The sequence below is a fragment of the Diadema setosum genome, chromosome 1, assembly GCF_964275005.1.
Source record: "Diadema setosum chromosome 1, eeDiaSeto1, whole genome shotgun sequence".
NCBI lineage: Eukaryota > Metazoa > Echinodermata > Echinoidea > Diadematoida > Diadematidae > Diadema > Diadema setosum.
This window is the reverse complement of record NC_092685.1, coordinates 6,502,830-6,523,005: the sequence shown is the minus strand read 5'-3', so window position 1 is coordinate 6,523,005 and position 20,176 is coordinate 6,502,830. Positions and strand designations below refer to the sequence as shown.

The 20,176-nt window shown below is 39.2% G+C and overlaps 1 protein-coding gene across 1 annotated transcript; it reads left to right on the top strand.

Annotated features, from left to right (window-relative positions):
• Positions 1-341: 341 nt before the first annotated feature.
• LOC140233663 (uncharacterized) lies at positions 342-19,384 on the top strand. The gene is made up of 14 exons (XM_072313766.1): positions 342-1,643; positions 2,038-2,212; positions 2,891-3,025; positions 3,486-3,555; positions 4,241-4,383; positions 5,134-5,294; positions 5,784-5,853; positions 6,399-6,588; positions 13,077-13,164; positions 13,874-14,012; positions 15,804-15,856; positions 16,576-16,792; positions 17,755-17,916; positions 19,335-19,384. The coding sequence occupies exons 1-14, from the start codon at positions 342-344 to the stop codon at positions 19,382-19,384; spliced, it is 2,955 nt and encodes a 984-aa protein (XP_072169867.1).
• The last annotated feature ends 792 nt before the right edge of the window (positions 19,385-20,176 follow it).

Here is a 20,176-nt window from a genome sequence, read left to right as displayed (position 1 = left end):
TTGTGGAAACTTTGAATAAACTTGAAACTTGAAACTTATGAAACACTATGAAATTGTATTTTAGTAAGAGATGTTTGCATACACACAAAACAACATGCAGTTTATCTGTTTCAAGATACAGCTGTATTATGTCCCACGAGTTCAATATGATCAAAACTTTCTTAGTGTCGGTCTATCAGCGCATGAGAAATGTATGAAGGTATATAGTGCGGGTGTAAGAATTTGGCAGCTTCTCTGGCGAGCTCGTACGCCCCATGACCCAGCAGACGCTGTATGTACTGTATATAATTATGCGATGCTGCCTCGATTGCATCGCACGCACGGCGTACCATACGTCCAATATGGCTGCCTCCATGGATAAATCTAGACTGAACAGTACTGGTGTCGAAAGGGCCACTGATCAACAGAATGACGAGGTTTCGTCGAGCAGTGAAGACTATGATGATCTAGAAGCACACAGAAGTAACAGACCAACATCAGAGCAACCGGATTCTAGCCTTCGAAGGCATTCAAACGAGGCAATGGCGGCTCGTACTGCGCAGAGCACGATCACAGCCGGACCACAGCCATCAGACTTAGAACGTGCCGCCGACGTTGGCCCAGCGGAGCAGGCTACCTCCAGCTCCAGCGTGTCTAGCACAGGGACCGCCGACTCCGTACGCGTACCCGCCGCGGCTGCCGCGCAGGCCGCGTCGGTCACGTCGGTGGCTGATAATGTTCTGAGTATGAACAAGAACGCAGAAGATGCTCACCCTTCGTTGTCTGTGTTTAGGATACCCACAAGCCGAAGTAGCAAGAATAATTCTAATGATTCTGATCTCGCTTCCTCAGATTTAGTTCCTGTAAATTTAAGCATAGGCCTAGACTCGGATGCAAAAAGTGTAGCTGTGCCTGTAACCATAGGCGTAGGCCAAGATAGAGAAGAGAGGAACAAAAACACATCATCAGGATCAGGATGCACCACCATGGAACACAAATCGGATGCACCCTCAAACTCAAAGTCTGATGTGGAGAGAGAAAGAACCATGAGCTCTTCCACCTCTCCTGCAAAATCCTGCAGTGCCAGCAGTGGAAGTGGTGACTCCAAAGATTCATTTGCATTTGTTCTGCCCAAGGCTTTACCAAAAGTTAAGGTGCACCCCAAGCACAGTGCATTCCAAGGAGGTGAAAGCAATCTGATGAAGGAAGTAGTGCCTGCAGAGATACAGAAGAGAAGTGTGCTTCCCTCCAAAGAAAATAAAAACCAATCGGTAGAGAAAGAGAAGGCAGCTGTCACACCACCTCTTTCTTACAAGGAGCCATCTTGGAGTGGTCTTCCATCACATGAGTACCACCTGGAGGTGTTGAAGAATGGCACCATTGTGTCCAGAATTGCACTCAATGACAAACCTTTCCATGTTTTTGGAAGACTTGCAGCATGTGACGTTCAGCTCGATCATCCATCCTTGTCCAGATACCACCTGATTCTTCAGTATAGACTTGTTGGTGACAGTGACCATGATCCAGGCTTTTATGTCTATGACCTTGGCAGTACACACGGCTCTTTCCTGAACAAGCACAAACTGAATGCCAAAGCATTCTACAGGATGAAAGTTGGACATCTCTTTAAGCTTGGAGGGAGCACACGGTTATTCATACTACAGGTCTGTATTATGTAGCATTGATGATGACTTTTTTTTTTTTTTTTTTTGCCTTTCCCCCTCAATTTTATTTTCATCAGAAAGTTTGCATGTGATGGGCTCACATGACTTTGTCTTCTTAAAGGTAATCAAGTTTTCGGTTACTAGCATACTACACTTTGTGATATTTGGTATGAAATGGTATGAGCAAAATAGAAGTGACTAGAACTAGTTAGCAGATATTTGATCACTGTCTGAGTGTTTTCATAGATTAGCATGCACCTTTCAAAAGTTGCTTTGGTTTATCTTTTAATGATAAGGTCAAGACAAAGGCAGATGATTAATGGGATGGGGCGAGTGTGTTCATGTAACTTTAGCTCTGTGCATTAGAAATGTGCATGATGAAATTTCCCACCAGGGTCCTCCTGATGACCAGGAGCAAGAGGCAGAGCTGAGCATCACAGAGCTGAAGGAGCTGAGAGATAAACAGATGCTGGAGGCAGAGGAGAAGAAGAGGAGGAAGCAAGAGGAGGAAGAGAAGGAGAAGAAGAAATTGCAGGAAGAAAAGTCCGGTGGTATCGACTGGGGCATGGGTAGGTTCTTTCCCCTCCCCTTAAAGGCATTATTTGCCATTTGCAGGTGAAACAAAAACCCAGCTTTAGTGCTTCAAAATCACTCTGAAGCATGAGTTAGAGATAGAAACAACCAATGTAGAAATGTTAATCCGTGTAATCAATATTAAGTATTGTTAGATATACAAAATGTGAATAAGAGTTATGATAAAATTGTTTCTAGAATAAACTGTGTACAGTTATGGTTCATTGAGAAAAATAGAGATTTCCTTATAAATATTTTAGGCTTTATTGTGAAATTTTTATATGTTAGGATGTTTTGTGATACAACTGACCTACACATATGCACCAAATGTGATAACTCGAACATTTTTAGAATCACTGCTCTTATTGGTAAACAGTACTTTTAATGCTGATATCAAGTTTTCAGAATCAATACAGCAGTCAATTTTAATTCATTAATTTTGTTTATAGCTTTGTCTCAGTGTCACGTGTCAGAAAATATTTATCCTTTCACAAACTGGAAGTTAGCACGACAGAGTTTGACAGAAAGATTCTCTCATGGCCGTCAATTTCAGTAGCTAAGACAGAGATTTGTAACTTGGTCTATTACTCTTGCCGCCTGTTAATCAGTCATGCAGAAATTTAGTTGACTGAAGAAATAATGAAATATAGTTTTTTGTCTATTTTCTTAAACAGGATGGGATGAGCCAGAGGATGATGACGAAGAACCTGATGCGGAGAATCCCTTTTCCATGGAAACACAAGAAGAGCGTGAGGCATCCTATGTGAAGGATCCTAAGAAGACACTCAGAGGCTTCTTTGAGAGAGAAGGTTGGTGTCTAAAAGAGAAGAAAACAGGATGTATCTTCTCTCTTACCAAATTTCCTCTTAAAGATGTATTTCAATTTCTTCCAGTATAACTATGTGCCCTCTGTGGATTTCTTCTAAGGTGTATCACAGTTAAGTATATTTTGCATTTAGAAAATAGATATGTAGTTCAATTTTTTTACATTGTCTTTAGGTCCATGTTTAATGTTACGAAAAAAAAAAAAACCACCAAGCAAAATAAACCACTGAGTGAAAAAAAAAAAATGCCCACTTTCCTCTTACTTTTGGAGATAAATCTTCCTCTGTTTAGCTATATTAAATGTGATGAATTTAGCACAACTGTCGTAACTTGTATGATCACAGAAACAGTGACACAGCCACTGCCAAACCCTTGACAGGAAATTGGTGTATCTCTGTTAGAGTAATGATGTTTGATATTGCTGTGTTTTCTGTTATCCTTCAGATATTGAGCTGGAATATGAAGTTGATGAGAAACAATCGGGCTACAGCCATCAATATGTCTGCAGAGTGCAGTAAGTATGGAAGTACTGTGTGGACAACATGGAGCAAACAGTCACAATTATTATGATGAATTGACAGCTTAATTCTCATTGAGAAAATGTAATATCAGGTGTCAAATAAGAATATTGGCACCTTACGAGAAATATCCAAATGATTATGATATTGTTATCATGTGTCCAACATAAATGGAAATCAAATTGCTTTCTTCCTAGATTGACAAGAAGTCTTCTTTAGAAGATGAGAGATGAAAGCAAAAGGATTTGTCCCAAATAGGTCATGTGAAGTTTAATGTTGGCTATCATAATTGTTTTGCAATTAAAGTATTTTGTGGACTTGAAATAGAAGAGAATTTGCCCCCTCGGGTGCTTTTCTACTTATATTAGAATCTATGTCTGAGAGAAGTAAATGCAATATTATCTTCAATGTGTCATGACATAATTTTCTGATGGACTGCAGTGTTGTTCACACAGTTTGTTGAATGTTGTGAAAACAGAGTCACTTTCCCTCAGATATATATTCAAATGAAGGTAATGTGTATTTGTTGAGCCACTGAGGTCAAAACTTCAGAAAATGGTCCTGCAGTGGATTTGGGGGAGTGTTTGAACAATGCTGCATGTTCTTTGTACAATAGTTGCAATAGCACCGTACTATAAATGCTCAAATTGAAACTTGTGCCTTCTGCCTGTTCTTCGCCAGATTACCATTGGACGATGCCATGGGTAATCCTATCTATGCAGAGGCTGCTGTGTCAGGCAAGAAGAAGGAGGCAGTGGTGGCCTGCGCCCTGGAAGCCTGTCGCATCCTTGATGCCCATGGTGTCCTCCGACAGGCTACGCATGGTACGTCACTGTTCCCATGGATACGTGCAGCAGCTCGCAGTATTAACAAGATAACCAGATAGTGTTTACAGATGCAAAGATGCTTCTAATTCTCGACTATTTTTTTTTTCTAACCAGTTTCTGAATATTGCTGTGGTTCTAAGTATTCATAGGATACATGGTCAAATGATGCGACATAGAGCAAAGGAAATCAGCATCTTGGACCACAACTCATTATTCATGTCATCACTTAATAAGCAATGGCAACTTCAATCACCCAGGTTGACCAATGGCATTACACTGTGTAGTGGTTTGCAGTTTTGCCATTTTACTCATTGGCGACTTGTTCCTGCAGTAAGAATGATGTCGTAAAAAGACTGTAACAAACACCACAAGAAACAACATGGAATTTGCAGAATTTCTATATTCTCCCTCTGTATGATATACTCTTTGAAATAGTTAACCCTGGTTAGTGTGATACACTTGTATGCCATCATTATTGATGAGTGAGTATTACCTGATTTAGTAAGTCATGATTATTCTTCAGGATTGTTCTGCTAAAAATATTGTTATGTTTTTGTTTTTGTTTTTGTTTTTAGAATTCATGTTCAGGAAGAAATTAGGAAAAAATGTTTTATATGGTCATGTATTTGCAAATGAGAGTAGATGTAGTGTCAGAAATGTTTGCTCTTATTAATCCAAAATATTAGCATGTTTCTCTGAAGTCTTTGTGACATTGATGCACCTTTATTTATTTCTTTTTCTGCGAAGAGAGCAAGAAGAGGAAGGCCAAGGATTGGGCCCAGGATGATTACTATGACAGTGATGACGACACATACCTGGATCGGACAGGTATCGTTGAGAAGAAGCGGAAACAGAGGATGAAGAAAGCCGGTGTGATTGAAGAGAAGGCGGAAACATTTGACTCACTGGTCAGTCTTAATGAGTGGACGAAATATGAATTGACCTACTTTCTGATACATTCTTTTAATAGATGCATTCATGTGTGTACAGTAATATGTGCGTGGAGGCACAATGGCAAGTATGCCTTGGGCATGCGTTGGGCTAGGTGTTGGACACCTTTGTGAGTAGAGTGTACATACAATTTCTAAATTATGCCATAGGTCTCTTGCACAAATATGTATACCATTTGAAGTGACATAGATCTTGATCAAATCAGTTTTTATTCTTGTGTGATAATACAAAAATTTAATGTATCATACTTCAGTTGTCACAATTTATAGTGCATTAATAAAGTCCTCTTGTATTTTTTCTCCATAATCAATGTTTTCTTCACATTTAACTAACTGGCTCACATCTGTTATTGCTAGTTTGTTACCATTTAGCCATGTCGATGTGATTACCTGATTCTTCTTGCGCTAATTTTGATTTTTAATGTGTCCTGGTACTCTTGTTTGCAGACTGCCAAACTTAGCGAAGTTGACAAGGAGCTTGAGAGGGCTGAGATGCAACTTGAAGAAGCCAAGAAAGGTAAGTTCATCGATAATCATGTTTGCATTGATTTTTGCATGAATTAGCCAATCTTTTGCTCAGAAAAAAAAGAAAGTCCCTATGACATACCTGCAGTACAGGACTGTCATGTTCTGAACAATGTGAATGTGCCATGATGGCTCATTTTGAATGTGCAAGGCTATGATTGTATCATTAGCTGCAAACCCACACCTTGATATGTAGTATGCATATTAGTTTATTCAGACTGAAGATTAAATTGTGCAGGGACATCAAAGAACTCCCACCTACCTCGTGCGCATAAATGATATTGTTGGTCGAGAAAGATAAGGGCACAGAAAGGTGTCACTAACCCCATGACATTAACACCCTTATCTGTATGCACCCAGAATCACCACAATCTTTATATTATGTAATATGATTTTCTGTTTGTATTCTATGTCAGTTTGTATTTTATGTTGAATTGCCAAATAAATAATAATAATAATGATAATAATAATCGATGATGTATATCAAGTTGTCAAAGTTTTGATTTTCATCCCGACCGCCTCCCGCCCCACCTTTAGCAAAACCAGCTTCTGGAAGCTCCGACAGCCTGGATGACTTCATCGCCAGCCTGAAGGCAGGAGGGAGCTCCCACGACAGGGCCCAGCGAGCCAAGCTGAAGCTGAAGGTCGTGGATCTGAGGAAAGAACAGTTCCGGCTCCAGAAGCTGGTCCAGCTAGCTAGGCCTGCCTCCATGCCAGAGGCACCCAAGTGAGTCTTTCTTACTCCTACATGAGCATACAGGACCTGTCAACTGATGTATGAGTAAGAGTAGTACACATACATCTCAGTCCCAATTTATGATTCAAGTCCAGAAACATATATAAGATAAGACAGAATTGCAGTGATTGAAGATCTCTTTTTCTATTTTCAAACTTTCACTTTATTTTTCGCTTCATGAGACATGCCTCGGCACATAATGGCAAGTGTCCACTAATTCTTTACTTACAGGAAAATGATTGTAAACAAGAAACCAGAAAAAACAAACAGTATGTAAACATAACATTACTTCAATTTTAAGGATTTGTCTTGTTTGGCATTGATGTTTATTATAAATATTCATGCCAGTGCAATGGAGGAATGGGTCACTGCTGCTTCTAATATATCACAGGAAAGGAGAGATACAAATGCCCACTGCAGCACCTCCTTCCAGCTTTCATTTCATTAATTTTCAGTGTATTGATGATGGAAGATAATGTTTTGTGTGATATCCTGGACATGAGATACCCTCCTGCTCCTCAAATTTACTCCTTTTGCAACCTGTTGGAGTGATGGATACACTGGCACCATCTTGCACTATTTTTTTATGCCTCCGCCACGAAGTGGTGCCGGAGGCATTATGTTTTCGGGTTGTCCGTCCGTCCGTCCGTCCGTCCGTCCGCACGTCCGTACGTCCGTCCGTCCGTCCGCATTCGTTTACGCGCAAATATTGACTGGAATTTTACCAAACTTGGTCCAAGTATAAAGTATGATGGGGCAATTACTTGATTAGATTTTGGGTGAAATCGGCCAAAGGACAAAGGTCAAAGGTCAAGGTCAAATCATGAAATTGTATCTGTTTACGCAATAACTCAAGACTGGATGGAGCAAATTTCACCAAACTTTGTCTGAGGATGATGTATGATGGGACAATTACATGTTATTTTTTTTTAGTGAAATCGGACAGAGGTCAAAGGTCAAAGATCAAGGTCAAATCCTAAAATTTATCTGTTTACGTGATAACTCAAAACTGTGATGAAGTAGCTTTCACCAAACTTGGTCCAAGGATGATGTATGATGGGGCAATTAGTTGAGGAGATTTTAGTGACATTGGCAAGAGGTCAAAGGTCAAAAGGTCAAGGTCAAATGCTAAAAATGTTGCTATTTCCCCCATATCTATGCAATGCCCGAAGGTATTTTATTGAAACTTAGTGTAGACATGTACTACTGCGTTACTGAGTTTCATGTCATAAGGTCAAAGGTCAAAAGGTCAAAGGTTAGGTGAAAATGTTGCAATTTCACTTTTCTCGCAAATGGTTTAATGTATCTTCATAGAACTTGTATACATATGCATGTACTGACTGGCAGGGATTATCTAGGGAATTTAGGGGTCATGGGTCAGTATGTAGTCAGGGGTCAAAGGTCAAGGTGAACTCCTCAAAATTTTACTGTTTCCCTCATATACTAGTGTATATTCAATGCTTGCATTATTAGTTTTAAAACTTACATGTTGTATTACCTAATGGAGATTCTCCGGGAAATTTCCAGCCAGAAGGTCAGAGGTCAAAGGTTATGGATCAAAGGTCGGGTTTAAATGAAAAAAAAATCTATTTTGTACTGTAATTACACTCTTTCTTCATACCTTGAAAAGTACTCAATGCATAAACTTATAACAGGGTCGGTCAGAAGTCAAGTAAAAATCCTCAATCCCCCAAATATGTGTACCTGCACTCTTAGACAATTATAGCAAACCCAGTTTGAGGAAAGTGAACATTCAATACATTTCTGACAAACCTGCCATATCAGTATTTTGCCAGTTATGTGAAACTGTCATCACACATTGTGAAGACATTGTACTATACACCTATTGGGAGAATCATGCATTATGGTGGAGGTATCAGTCGCCATAGTGACATTTCTAGTTTAAAATGTGATTTTCAGGGTATTGGTACACTTTAACATAAATGCACAGGAAGGATAGTACACTGATAGCACAATTCCCGCCATGGTGTCAATCTTATGGTAGTGCTCTGATCCAGCACCTTACAATGCAGCACATCTATATGAAGGTCTTGGTTTCACTTTATTCAGACTTCGGGAATTTGTGATGATGCATGCAAAGGAAACAAGCCAAATAGCTCTAACACACACACACACACACACACACACACACAAATCCAACTCAATAAATTGTTGATGGTTTTGCAAGCTCTGTTTGATAGCCAACTGTATGTTTTCCGTCTGAAGAGGGCTGCATACCTCTACAGAGTTCATAATAACAAGCAATGAGTCATTGAACTGTACATGTCTTTCAAGTATTGTTCAATGGTGTGATCTTTCTCCATTGGCTGGTTCAATCAAGTAGCATACTGTACACATGAATGTATGCCATTTATACATGCATATATATGAATGACAGCAGATCTGACACTGTAACAGAATGCCTGATCACATTTATATATTCATATATAATAATATATATTCACATACATTGTATATATTCATATATTCATATAATCATATATTCATATATTCATATAGTCCTATATGTAGTATGGACATGTTGATCATTTGTGATTATTTGTAATTATTTGTAATTATACAGTTACAGACAAGCCTGATTTCACATAGACCATGTACAAAGTACAGCCGGGCCAAAGGCGGGGCCTAAGGCCGGACCCAAGGCCACGGGCCTTAGCCCGGAACCAGGGGCCCAGAGCCCAAGTGGGCCCAGGCCCAGGGGCCCCCATAGCCCAAGTGGGCCCAGGCCCAGGGGCCCAGGGGCCCACGGGCTCACGGGCCCAAGGCCGGGCAGAGGCCAGGAGCCTAAGTGCTGGCCCAAGGCAGGGGGCCCAGCCAGGGGCCACCAGACTGAGACCACTAAGAGTACCAGTCATGACTTGCTGTGATCATGATGTGACAGGCCTTTGCATACACATATTATGTAAATACACTGTACAGGGCTGTGCATATTATGTAAATACACTGTACACTAACTATACACAGTCATGACTTGCTGTGATAATGATGTGACAGGCCTGTGCATACATATTATGTAAATACACTGTACACTAACTATACACAGCCCAGTCGCTGTATAAATTGCAACAGGGCTGCACCTGAGCAGCCCACAACACAGAGCAAACACAAAGCAAATTTTACGATTGCATTTAGTTTTGATACTTGACATCATTTTTTGTCACCTCAAATGCATCAGAGACAATCTTTATTAATGAGACTTCATACCGTACCTGTTTTCCTGGGGTTATTTGTGGGAATTCTCCGATCTGGGTACTATTCGCAAATCTAACAACATGTGAAAATATCAACTCCTGATAATGTAACATGCATGTGTACATTTCTGTGTTCACTGCTGTATTCCATGAACATGAATTCAACAACTACTAGCTGTTATATCCTGTAATATGAGCTGCCAGGACAAAACTCACATACGCTCTGATTCTGTATAGCAATCACTTTCAAAGCAATGTATTGATACATTTCTGCCAGCTAAAAATTCTTAAATGTCGGTTCACCCATATGAACGGGTACAGAAACTGAAGCCTAGGTGGTGGGTTAAGCAGAATTGCTGCTGTCCTTACAGTCCCACTCATATGTTTTCATGTTAGTCTAATGCTAGTTTGTGGCAATAAGAGAGTGTGCCAAGCAGTTTGCCAAGCAGGGATTCAGCTGGATGTCGAAAGTGATTAGCCATTCTGATACTTGAATTTAGCAATACCATTTAACAATTCCATACCACCTAAAACCCCAACCCTATCAAATTCTTTAGAATTTCTGCTATCAAAACAATGATAGGATAATCTGCAGATAAAGTAGATTTTTTCTGTCACAAATCTGCTGTTACTGTGTTATTACCTCCGCCCAGGGGGAAGGTTATGTTTTCGTTACCGTTGGTTTGTTTGTTTGTTTGTTTGTTTGTTTGTTTGTTAGTTTGTCTGTGTGCAAAATAACTCAAAAAGTAGGTAACGAATTTGGATGAAACTTGCAGGAAAGATTTAGATTGATACAAGTAACAGATGATCAAATTTTGGTAGTGATCTGAGAATTTTGGAGGAATTTATGAAGGATTTTTGATATTTTGGCAGGTAGGGTCAATGAACTTGGGAGTTTAGGCTGCGCGTATTTGAGGTTTGCATGCGCGCACTAGTGCGTGCTCTAGTTTCTGCTAGGGCGAGGCGCGCCGTGCAGCTGAGGGTTTATGACGTAACAAAGGCTTCTATATTGGGAAATTGGGCGACTTTCAGCACACAATGCTATAAGTATGTATGGGTGGAAATCACTTCTATGGAAGAACAAGATCAGTGGTGGAAATGAGCTGCATGCCTGGCGGAGGTCTGCGCTCTCAGAGTGCTTCTGTAGTTTTGAATGTCTTCCTCTGTGAAAAATGTGAAATCAATGAAAGGAAAAAATATGGTACCTGGTAAATATTAATAGCTGTGCACATTATTCACACATGTACTATACAATGTATGACAGTAGCATATATTCACTCACAAAAAACACTGATACATGTAAAGGAGTTAAAGAATCAGCAGACATAGTTTTACAAGATGTATTGCAGAGTTCAATTAGTATTAGTATTAGTATTATTGTTATTATTATTATTATTAGTAGTAGTAGTATAGTAATAGTAGTAGAAGTAGCAATGATAATAATAATGATAATAGTGGCTACTTGTATAGCGCACAGGTCCGCTTTTTAGTGCTCATGGCGCTTCATAAATGAAAAGATAGATATAACACATGTTCAAGCATGACAACAGAGAAGAAAATGGCAAGCAACAACAAACACATACCAGATAGAGAATACAATTGTTCCGAACATTATAGACTGCAATTATAGTCCTCAGTGTGAGAGGAATAGGTAACGCTTTGAAGTTTGGATTTGAATGTTTCTGTAGATGACAATTTTAGCTGTACACACAGAGAAAATGTTCCAGTTAAAGAGGAACGTAGTCATACAAAGTGTATGTATTTCACATTTTTTAGTATTTTCAATCTTTCATATCCATATGCAATGGGCATAATGGACTCATTTGCATATCATTTGCATAGTATGCTATCATGGGGTGTGAAAGTATGCTGAGTGTTGACATATAGGTCATCCACTCATTGTATCCCCCGAACAGAGTTCGGAGGATACTATGGATTTGGCCTCGTTGCGCCGCGTCCGCCGCAGAGATTTTCTTGTGAGCACTCTGCTGGCTGCAGTTCTTCTTAGATCATCTTCAAATTTGACATGAAGGTGTGTTATGGTAAAACGAAGACGCCTATTGTTTTTGGTGATGGTGCCCTCGCTTGTTCCGTCTTTATATGTGAAAAAGTAAATTTAACAGGGTCTGTTTGTGTGTGCGACGCTGGCCTTGCTTCGTGACCACTTTTTTTATGCCTCGTGACCAAATTTTTTTATGCCTCCGCCAACGAAGTGGCCGGAGGCATTATGTTTTCGGGTCGTCCGTCCGTCCGTACGTACATCCGTCCCATTTTGTTTTTGTCAATATCTCAAGAACCGTGTGGTGGTTTTACATCAAACTTGGTATGAGGGTATATCCTTGGGGGATAATACTTTGTTTGGATTTTAGGGTCACGGGGTCGAAGGTCAAAGGTCACAGGATATTTTGTGAAAAAAAAGGTTGAAAATTCATGTTTTTCTCCATATCTCGCAAATGGTTCAAGGTATCTTCATGGAACTTAGTATATATGCTTGTTCCAATGGGCAGTGATTATCTAGGGAAGTTGGGGGTCATGGTTCAAAGGTCAGGGGGTCAAAGGTCAAGGTCAACTCCTCAAAATGTCACTACTTTCCTTTATGGTTATGCAATGCCTGAAGGTTTTTTTTTTTTTAAACTTGATGTATGCATGTATTACCTGATATATATTCTGTGGGAAGTTTCGTGCCCAAAGGTCAAAAGGTCAAAGGTCAAGTGAAAGTGTTGAATTGCACTTTTTCCTCCATATTCTCAAAAGTAACTCAAGGTATCATCATGAAACTTACATATTTATGCATGTTCAACCTAACAGTGATTCTCTTTGGAACTGTGAGGTCAAAGGTCAAAGGCCAGGTTTAGATAATGCTATTTTCCCATTTGATACTGAAATTATACTTTTTCTCAATACCTTGAAAATTACTCAATGCATAAACTTATAAAAGGGTCAAAAGTCAAGTGAAAATCATCAGTTCCCCAAATACCTGCACTCTGACATTTTTAATCATTCATCCAATTGAACCTAGTTCTAGGAAAGTGAACATTCAGCACATTTGTGGCAAACCTGTCATTTTAATATTTTGCCAATTGTGTGAAACTGTCATCACACATTTTCAAGACATTGTACTATAGACCTATTAGGAGAACCATGCATTATGGCGGAGGCATATCAGTCGCCGTAGCGATATATCTAGTTTTGCCTGAATCTGCCTACATTGTAAATAAAAAAAAAGATACACTTCATACTTTCTTCTTTCTCTGTTTCTGTCCGCAGAACCAAAATATTGCCCAGAGGTAAATTAACTGCAATGGTTGGCTCCATGAAGTCAAGGACAAGTTTCAAGGACAAGTTCAAGCCAAAGGTCAGTGCTTAAGTCAGCTAACACAGTCAGTAACATGGCTGCACTGCAATCGAGAGGTTTTGGATTCAAAGCCCCATGATACCAGCTGAACCAGTATTGTGTGTTCTCATGCCATGCCTCCTGTTAAGAAGCAAAACACTCTTTCCCTTCGATCAGATGTACATGTTGTAATATGAAGGTCCTGTGTCACATATGTCAAAAGCCCTGCTCAAAACCCATTGAAGTGGTCTCTTTCACATGCATCTTTAGGGGGAAAAGGCAACAACGTCAACCCCCTAGTGGTGATAGAGGGCTGTACTCTAATGCAGTGGAGAAAATGCATGGATGTATCACACATGCAATGTGATGTAGTCCTTGAGTGTCTCGCTGTCATCATAACATTGACTTCTGGATCCGTCAAAGACAACGCTGATTATTTTTCTGCTTTAATTTTCCGTTGTTCTCAAATACTGAGTGTCCTTTAACTCTTTTAGATATTACCATGAGCCATATCTTTACACATGATTTGTTGTTGTTGTTGTTGTTGCTGTTGCTGTTGTTTTCTTTTCTTTAGCCCACAACTACCTGACCATAATGTTAAGGTTGTTTCCTATACTCATTTCAAAGTGTGAAATGATTGTTTTTTCTGTAAATTTCTGGTTATTGCAGGTGAAACTACCAGATTTATAGTATGTATTTGTCAAGTCCAGTATTGTTTCCTTTGGTTCAGATCCAAATTGCTCCCATCAAGAGTGAAGAGGAAAGGGCTTCAAACTTTCAGGAGGAAGAAGAAGAGGATGAGGAGGAAGATGAAGAATCAGTCAAAGAACTGAAGACACAGAGAGAAGCTGATCACAGTGTCCACAGTGGTAATGATCTCTGGGCAATCAATAGTTGTCCCCGCCGAACGAGTTCGAGCAGGGGACTATGAAACGGGCTCCGTACGTGTGTGTGTGTCCGTGTGTCCGTCCGTCCGTCTGTCTGTCTGTCCGTCTGTCCGTCTGTCCGTCTGTGCGTCCGTGTGTGATCAAAATGTTCAATTTGCTACTTCTCTGTCATTTATGAGCCAATTTTGATTCTGTTTGCTTTATATGATAGCACTACATGGGAGCTTTGAAACTTCTACACAGAATTTCAGTTGTGACCTTTGACCTTTGACCTATATTGTACAATTTGCTTCAAAATGCTACTCCTTCGCCATTTCTAACCCGATTTCGATTCCGTTTGCTTTATGTGATGGCACTAGGTGAGGGCTTCAAAACTTCTACACAGAATTTTGACCTTTGACTTCTTTGACCTTTGACTTCTTTGACCTTTGACCTTGATTTTTGACCTATATTGTACATTGGCTACAAAATGCTACTCTTTCGCCATTTCTAGCCCGATTTCGATTCCGTTTGCTTTATGTGATGACACTAGGTGAGGGCTTTAAAACTTCTACACAGAATTTTGACCTTTGACTTCTTTGACCTTTGACCTTGATTTTTTTACCTATATTGTACATTTTGCTACAAAATGCTATTCCTTTGCCATTTCTAACCCGATTGCGATTCCGTTTGCTTTATGTGATGGCACTAGGTGAGGGCTTCAAAACTTCTACACAGAATGTTGACCCTTGACTTCTTTGACCTTGATTTTTGACCTGTATTGTACATTGGCTACAAAATGCTACTCCTTTGCCGTTTCTAACCCGATTTTGATTCCGTTTTCTTTATGTGATGGCACTAGGTGAGGGCTTCAAAACTTCTACACAGAATTTTGACCTTTGACTTCTTTGACCTTTGACCTTGATTTTTGACCTATATTGTACATTAGCTACAAAATGCTACTCCTTCGCCATTTTTAACCCGATTTTGATTCCGTTTGCTTTTTGTGATGGCACTAGGTAAGGGCTTCAAAACTTCTACACAGAATTTTGACCTTTGACTTCTTTGACCTTTGACCTTGATTTTTTACCGATATTGTACATTTTGCTACTAAATGCTACTTCCGGCGGGGACATATTTTACGCACCGCGTAATTTCTACTTTTCCTTGTTGATCTTATTCTTAGTTCGTCACTTTCCTACTTTCTTTCTTTTTTTTTCTTTTTTTTTTCTTTTTTGGTGGGGGGGGGGGGATAAAGAGACTGGATCAAAAGCATCACATTTTCCTATTCACATCATTTTGATTTTCTTTATGATGTTCAATTATGTTTTCACATGAACCTCAAACAAGACTAGGCTGAGTTTTCAAGTTTCAAGTTTATTTTCACAAATTTAGTTAAAACATGCAGATTAACATAAAAATTTGAGTAATTGTGGTAGAAATCAGCAGTAGGCCATTGACCTTTTGAGGCTGATCCCATTAATAAGTTTACAATGTTTGAAGCTCTACGTCATTATGCCATGGACCTACTAAGAATCAGAGCCAATGTGAAGTTAGATGGATGAATCTTGTGACTGCCATTCTCAGTGTCAAAGAATGTTTCATTTTGATTTTCTCCACAAAGTTCAGCTGTGTCTGTGTACAAGCCTCAAAAAGGATGGGGTGAACTATTCACATAGATCTACTCACAGTATGATACCATCTCATATAGCCCATGTTTTGTTCAAACCTCATGTGACATGTGGCAACCTGAAAGGAGATGTGGTTATTGTTTTCTTTGTGTTTGTATTACAGAAGCTGTCAAGACTCAGGCAGTGGGAAATGTTCATGGCAGTGAAGAGAAGCAGGTAACAAGAACTTATCTCATTTACACTAAGCAAGTGTATCAAGGAAGCTACGGAAAGTTATGAGGAAAATTATGTTTATTTCAGTTTTATTTAGGAAGCTGTACTTGAATAGGACTTTAAGTTAAACCTGAGGCATTTCAAATCTACTTTTTTTTTTTTTTATATATGCAGGTATAGTATTGTCAATTAACAAATGCAAGTGATTATTTTAGATATTTTATGTTGGAAAATTAATGATAGGATTAATTGAAGAAAAAAAAATAGATAAATGAAAAAAAAATACATGTTTCATATCAGATGCTGAATAAATCCAGACAGACTCGGATTAAAATTTAATTAGCTACAAGCAAGGAAAATTGGTAACTTATATGCCAGTCAAAAGATTTCATTCAAAAGTCTGTTATGAATACATCGCTTCTTGCTCCTGCTGACTGTTGACTGTTGAACTTGTCATCACACCTATACCACATTGACATTAACCATTATTACGCTGTGTATACCATTGTCTAATTCTTATGTCATCACGTACTTAGCTGAAAGTTGCCAAGCTGTTACAGGGGTATATTTTCCTATTCCCCCAAAACTCAGCCATAAAGTCGTAAAGCCAGTTGGGCAAGGAAAACCAGCAGATGACATGCATGATGAGAACTAGGAGGTACAGTGTATGACCAAGTAATGGAAAAAAAAAAATTGTATGATGCATTCACAATATTGCACAGGTTTTACACAAAGCTGAGGAGGCATCATCATCATCTTCATCATCGTCATCCTCAAGACCGATGAGGGGTCCTCAGCTTCCTCCTGGTTGGCCTTCCAAGGAGGTGGAGCCTTCAGAAGGGGCAGGGCTGGAGGAGGATGATCGTCATGCAGCCCAACCTCAGACCGGCTCGACTAAGAGGACATACGGCCCTACCATGCCCCCAGCCTTCAGCCAAGGTATGGGGTCTTACATTCTTAGTAATATTGTTTGTGGCAGACGGTGAATTTGTTATTTTCTTCCCCAATACCACAAAACTTTGTGGAAGATGAAATATTCTATAGTATGCACTGAAGAAATAACACACCACCAAAACAGAAGAAAACATGTACATTTCTCCATGAAATGGATGTGATATGATGATGCTTATTTGTTTATTTTCAGCTTTATTTCATTTTCATCCAGATGCTATTATAATGATGCTCTTTTTGCTGTTAACATTTTATTACTTTTAATTATAAAAATAATCATATGAGTAAGATCAATTTCTTGATTTTCAAAAAGTTAAAAGCAAACAACTTACATGCTAGTTTTGTACAAGCAGTATCTGTTTTATCAGTTAGCCTTATATGTGCTCTGTAGGCAATGAATTGATATCTAAATATTTTCTTTTCTCCCAGGAGGAACATGCACACACGAACAATACATATCTCTGCATGGTATCAAGTCACATTGTTCTTCATTTTAGTTTGAATGAGGTTCAATATGTGAAGCAAGACAGAGTCTGATTCCTGTAATAGTAGACAAATGTTGAGGTTTACAGGTCTATCATGCAATACTTGTTGATAAATTTTTTCACTAGTTGATCGTCTTTAAACCACTAGTCTGTGCAACATTTCTTTACAACATTGTCTTATATAGCAAACCATTCTCATCAATATTCTATAAATTTGCCACAGTTTTGATGACTTGTTATGTGAATGTTTGTAAATGATTTCTCATTCAGTAAAAGATGAAATTAATTTCTTGTGTCGTCTCAATTTTGATCAGGGACCTTATTGAAACAAGTGTTTAACTGTGCACCTGACATCATAGTATTTCACTACTGACTGTCAGAATGTAAGTGATATGAAGTTTGTAAAGCACTTTCTTGATGCTCCTGCTAGTGGTGTATTAAACATGCATGGTATGCGTCTCACAGGAGTGGTTAAGGGCCCCGCCCGGGGACCCAGCAAGGCGGACTTCATGCAGTTTTACGGCAGAGATGCTGACGAGGCGGTTTCTTCCATGCGAGATGCTGACGTGGAGGAGATGGAGGGGCAGGAGGAGAGTGAGGAGTTCTCTGGCTGGCAGCCTCCCACAGGTATGTGCATGTTTCATCCATGATGACATACAGTGTCATTTATCAATCATTTTTATACAACACCTATTTAGAATGTCAAAATGGATAGCGCATGGCTGACATCACCCATTTCCATTGACTCCCGTGTTAAACTAAAGATTGACTCGAAGTTTTTGTTCCATCGCATGGCTCCGATGTCACAATAAACCAACATTTGGCACGCGCACTCAACAATTACAAGCGCTTACTTTTGTCACTCATTTTTGTGAACAACTTCATTTTGCATACGTACATGTACGTACACGGTGACTGCGACTGTGCGGCTACTCATTCATCTTTCACAGAAAATGGTTGCCATTTTTGTGCTAAATTCAAGAATCTGTGTGGACTGAATCTGTTGACGTTCGAGGTGTTGTATAAAACAAATAGTGTATGGTCTTTAATCGTGCAATGGAACAAGATTTCGAAATTTTGTACCTTCGCACTCGTGACCATTTTGTATATAGGAATGCGGAAACATACAAAGTATGTTCAGTCTAGGGGAAGCTGCATTCCAGTGTCTTGTGTTAATCATATTAGTACTTAGCAGTGATTGACAAATGATGCATGTGGCAGAATCTTGTTCTGTAAGTTTTTCTTTTTTATTGTGGCCACATCCAGTTAATTTGAAGAAAATAATAGAAAAGTAAATCATTATGATTATGTGGCCCATATGTAGATATTCTATTTTGCCACATAAGTATTATAAATCAAAATGAGTCAACATGCATTTGCATTGTATCTATAAGGTATTTACAAACAGTGGTACTGTAAAAGTGGGTATTTTCGCGCGACTAATTTTTCGTGCTCGGCGGGAAAAGAAGAGTTTCGCATGTTTTTAATTCCGCGGTATCAAGATATCAACTACTGGACCACATTTGAAGCAAAAATATTTGTGTTCTTTTATTTTTGCACTAGTTTCTGTTAGCTCAGAATGCTGGAAAATTTCAGCACCGCGAAAATTTCCACTTTTACAGTAAACAATTTGGTGGCTCAATATAAAGAATTTAAAAACTTGCCTCACTTAGTTAAAGTTGTATGTATAATGGTGTCCAAGTTGTTGAAAGAAGTAATGCATAGGTGTACTAAATCTTTACAAATTATGCTGTTTCTGAAACAAGCCAAATGATGGGAGCTTCTTTGAACTCACACGAAAAATGTGAAAGTTATTGTGAAGTATTGTTTTCTGATACGAGAGGGAATAGAACAAACATATCTGCAGATCAGAGAAGGTGGTGGTTTGTTCTCTGCCATTCTTCATATTGCATATTTCTTCTTTTCTTTTTTTTTTAAAGGAAATAGCAACAATCAGTGTAAAAATGAAGACTTGACCCTACATGAAACACAATGTAATCATTCTGTTCTCTCTTTTCTCTCTTTTTCTTGTACATGTGCTACAGATCAGAAGGGAGATGGGCGAACACAATTGAATGAAAAGCTTGGCTACTAAGACACTATGTATGTGATGAAGGTGGAGAAGAGAAAACTTTCCCACATTGGAGAATTTGGATGATTGAAATATGATTTAATGGATGTACTTGTGATCTACAGTCAGAGCCACAGTACCCACAGTCACTGGCAGGGACTAGTCTCATGGTTATGGGTGTGAAGATAGTGATCTGTGTCCATGGATATATGTACCTTCTTGGAAGTGCCCTTACGTTGCTGATCGGCAAATATCATCTTGTCATAGGCAGGTGTCACCAAGCAGATTGTAGGATTTGTGACTGAGGAAAAGTGAAATGGAAATCTGATGGCTGTTGTATGGGGCCTGGAAAGTAAAGGTGTCTGGCATTTTGTACATTGTAGTTCTGTAACTTAATAAGTCGTGATAGGTATTGTAATGCAAAAGCATTTCTCCTGTTATTGTTTGGGATCTTTTTGGGTTATGGTTACTGACATTTCAGTCAGACTCACAGCAAGCACATCACAATTCATCATCACATACAGTTGACACTATCAAATAAAGGGAATCGCAATCAGAGTGCATATAGGGGAGACTTTTTTGCCGATATGGCTGCCCATCAGGACGGGTCACTTGAATTGATGCACCAACTGTGATTGCTGCCCAAATTTAGAAGGGCCTGTACACAGAGCGTACAATATGCTACAAACACAGAGAGACACTGTGCATTGCATTTACCTCTATTGAGAGTAAGATTGCAATTGCCCACTCACACCACCAAGCGAAGGCACACACACACACACACACACACACACACACACACAGCTGATGATTCCC

Bases quoted from the DNA above. Each gene is read 5' to 3' on its own strand.
- LOC140233663 (XM_072313766.1), top strand. From the start codon at position 342: ATGGCTGCCTCCATGGATAAATCTAGACTGAACAGTACTGGTGTCGAA. The intron at 2,213-2,890 runs GTAGGTTCTTTC...TTTCTTAAACAG, and splicing joins TGGTATCGACTGGGGCATGG to GATGGGATGAGCCAGAGGAT. The intron at 17,917-19,334 runs GTATGTGCATGT...CATGTGCTACAG, and splicing joins TGGCTGGCAGCCTCCCACAG to ATCAGAAGGGAGATGGGCGA.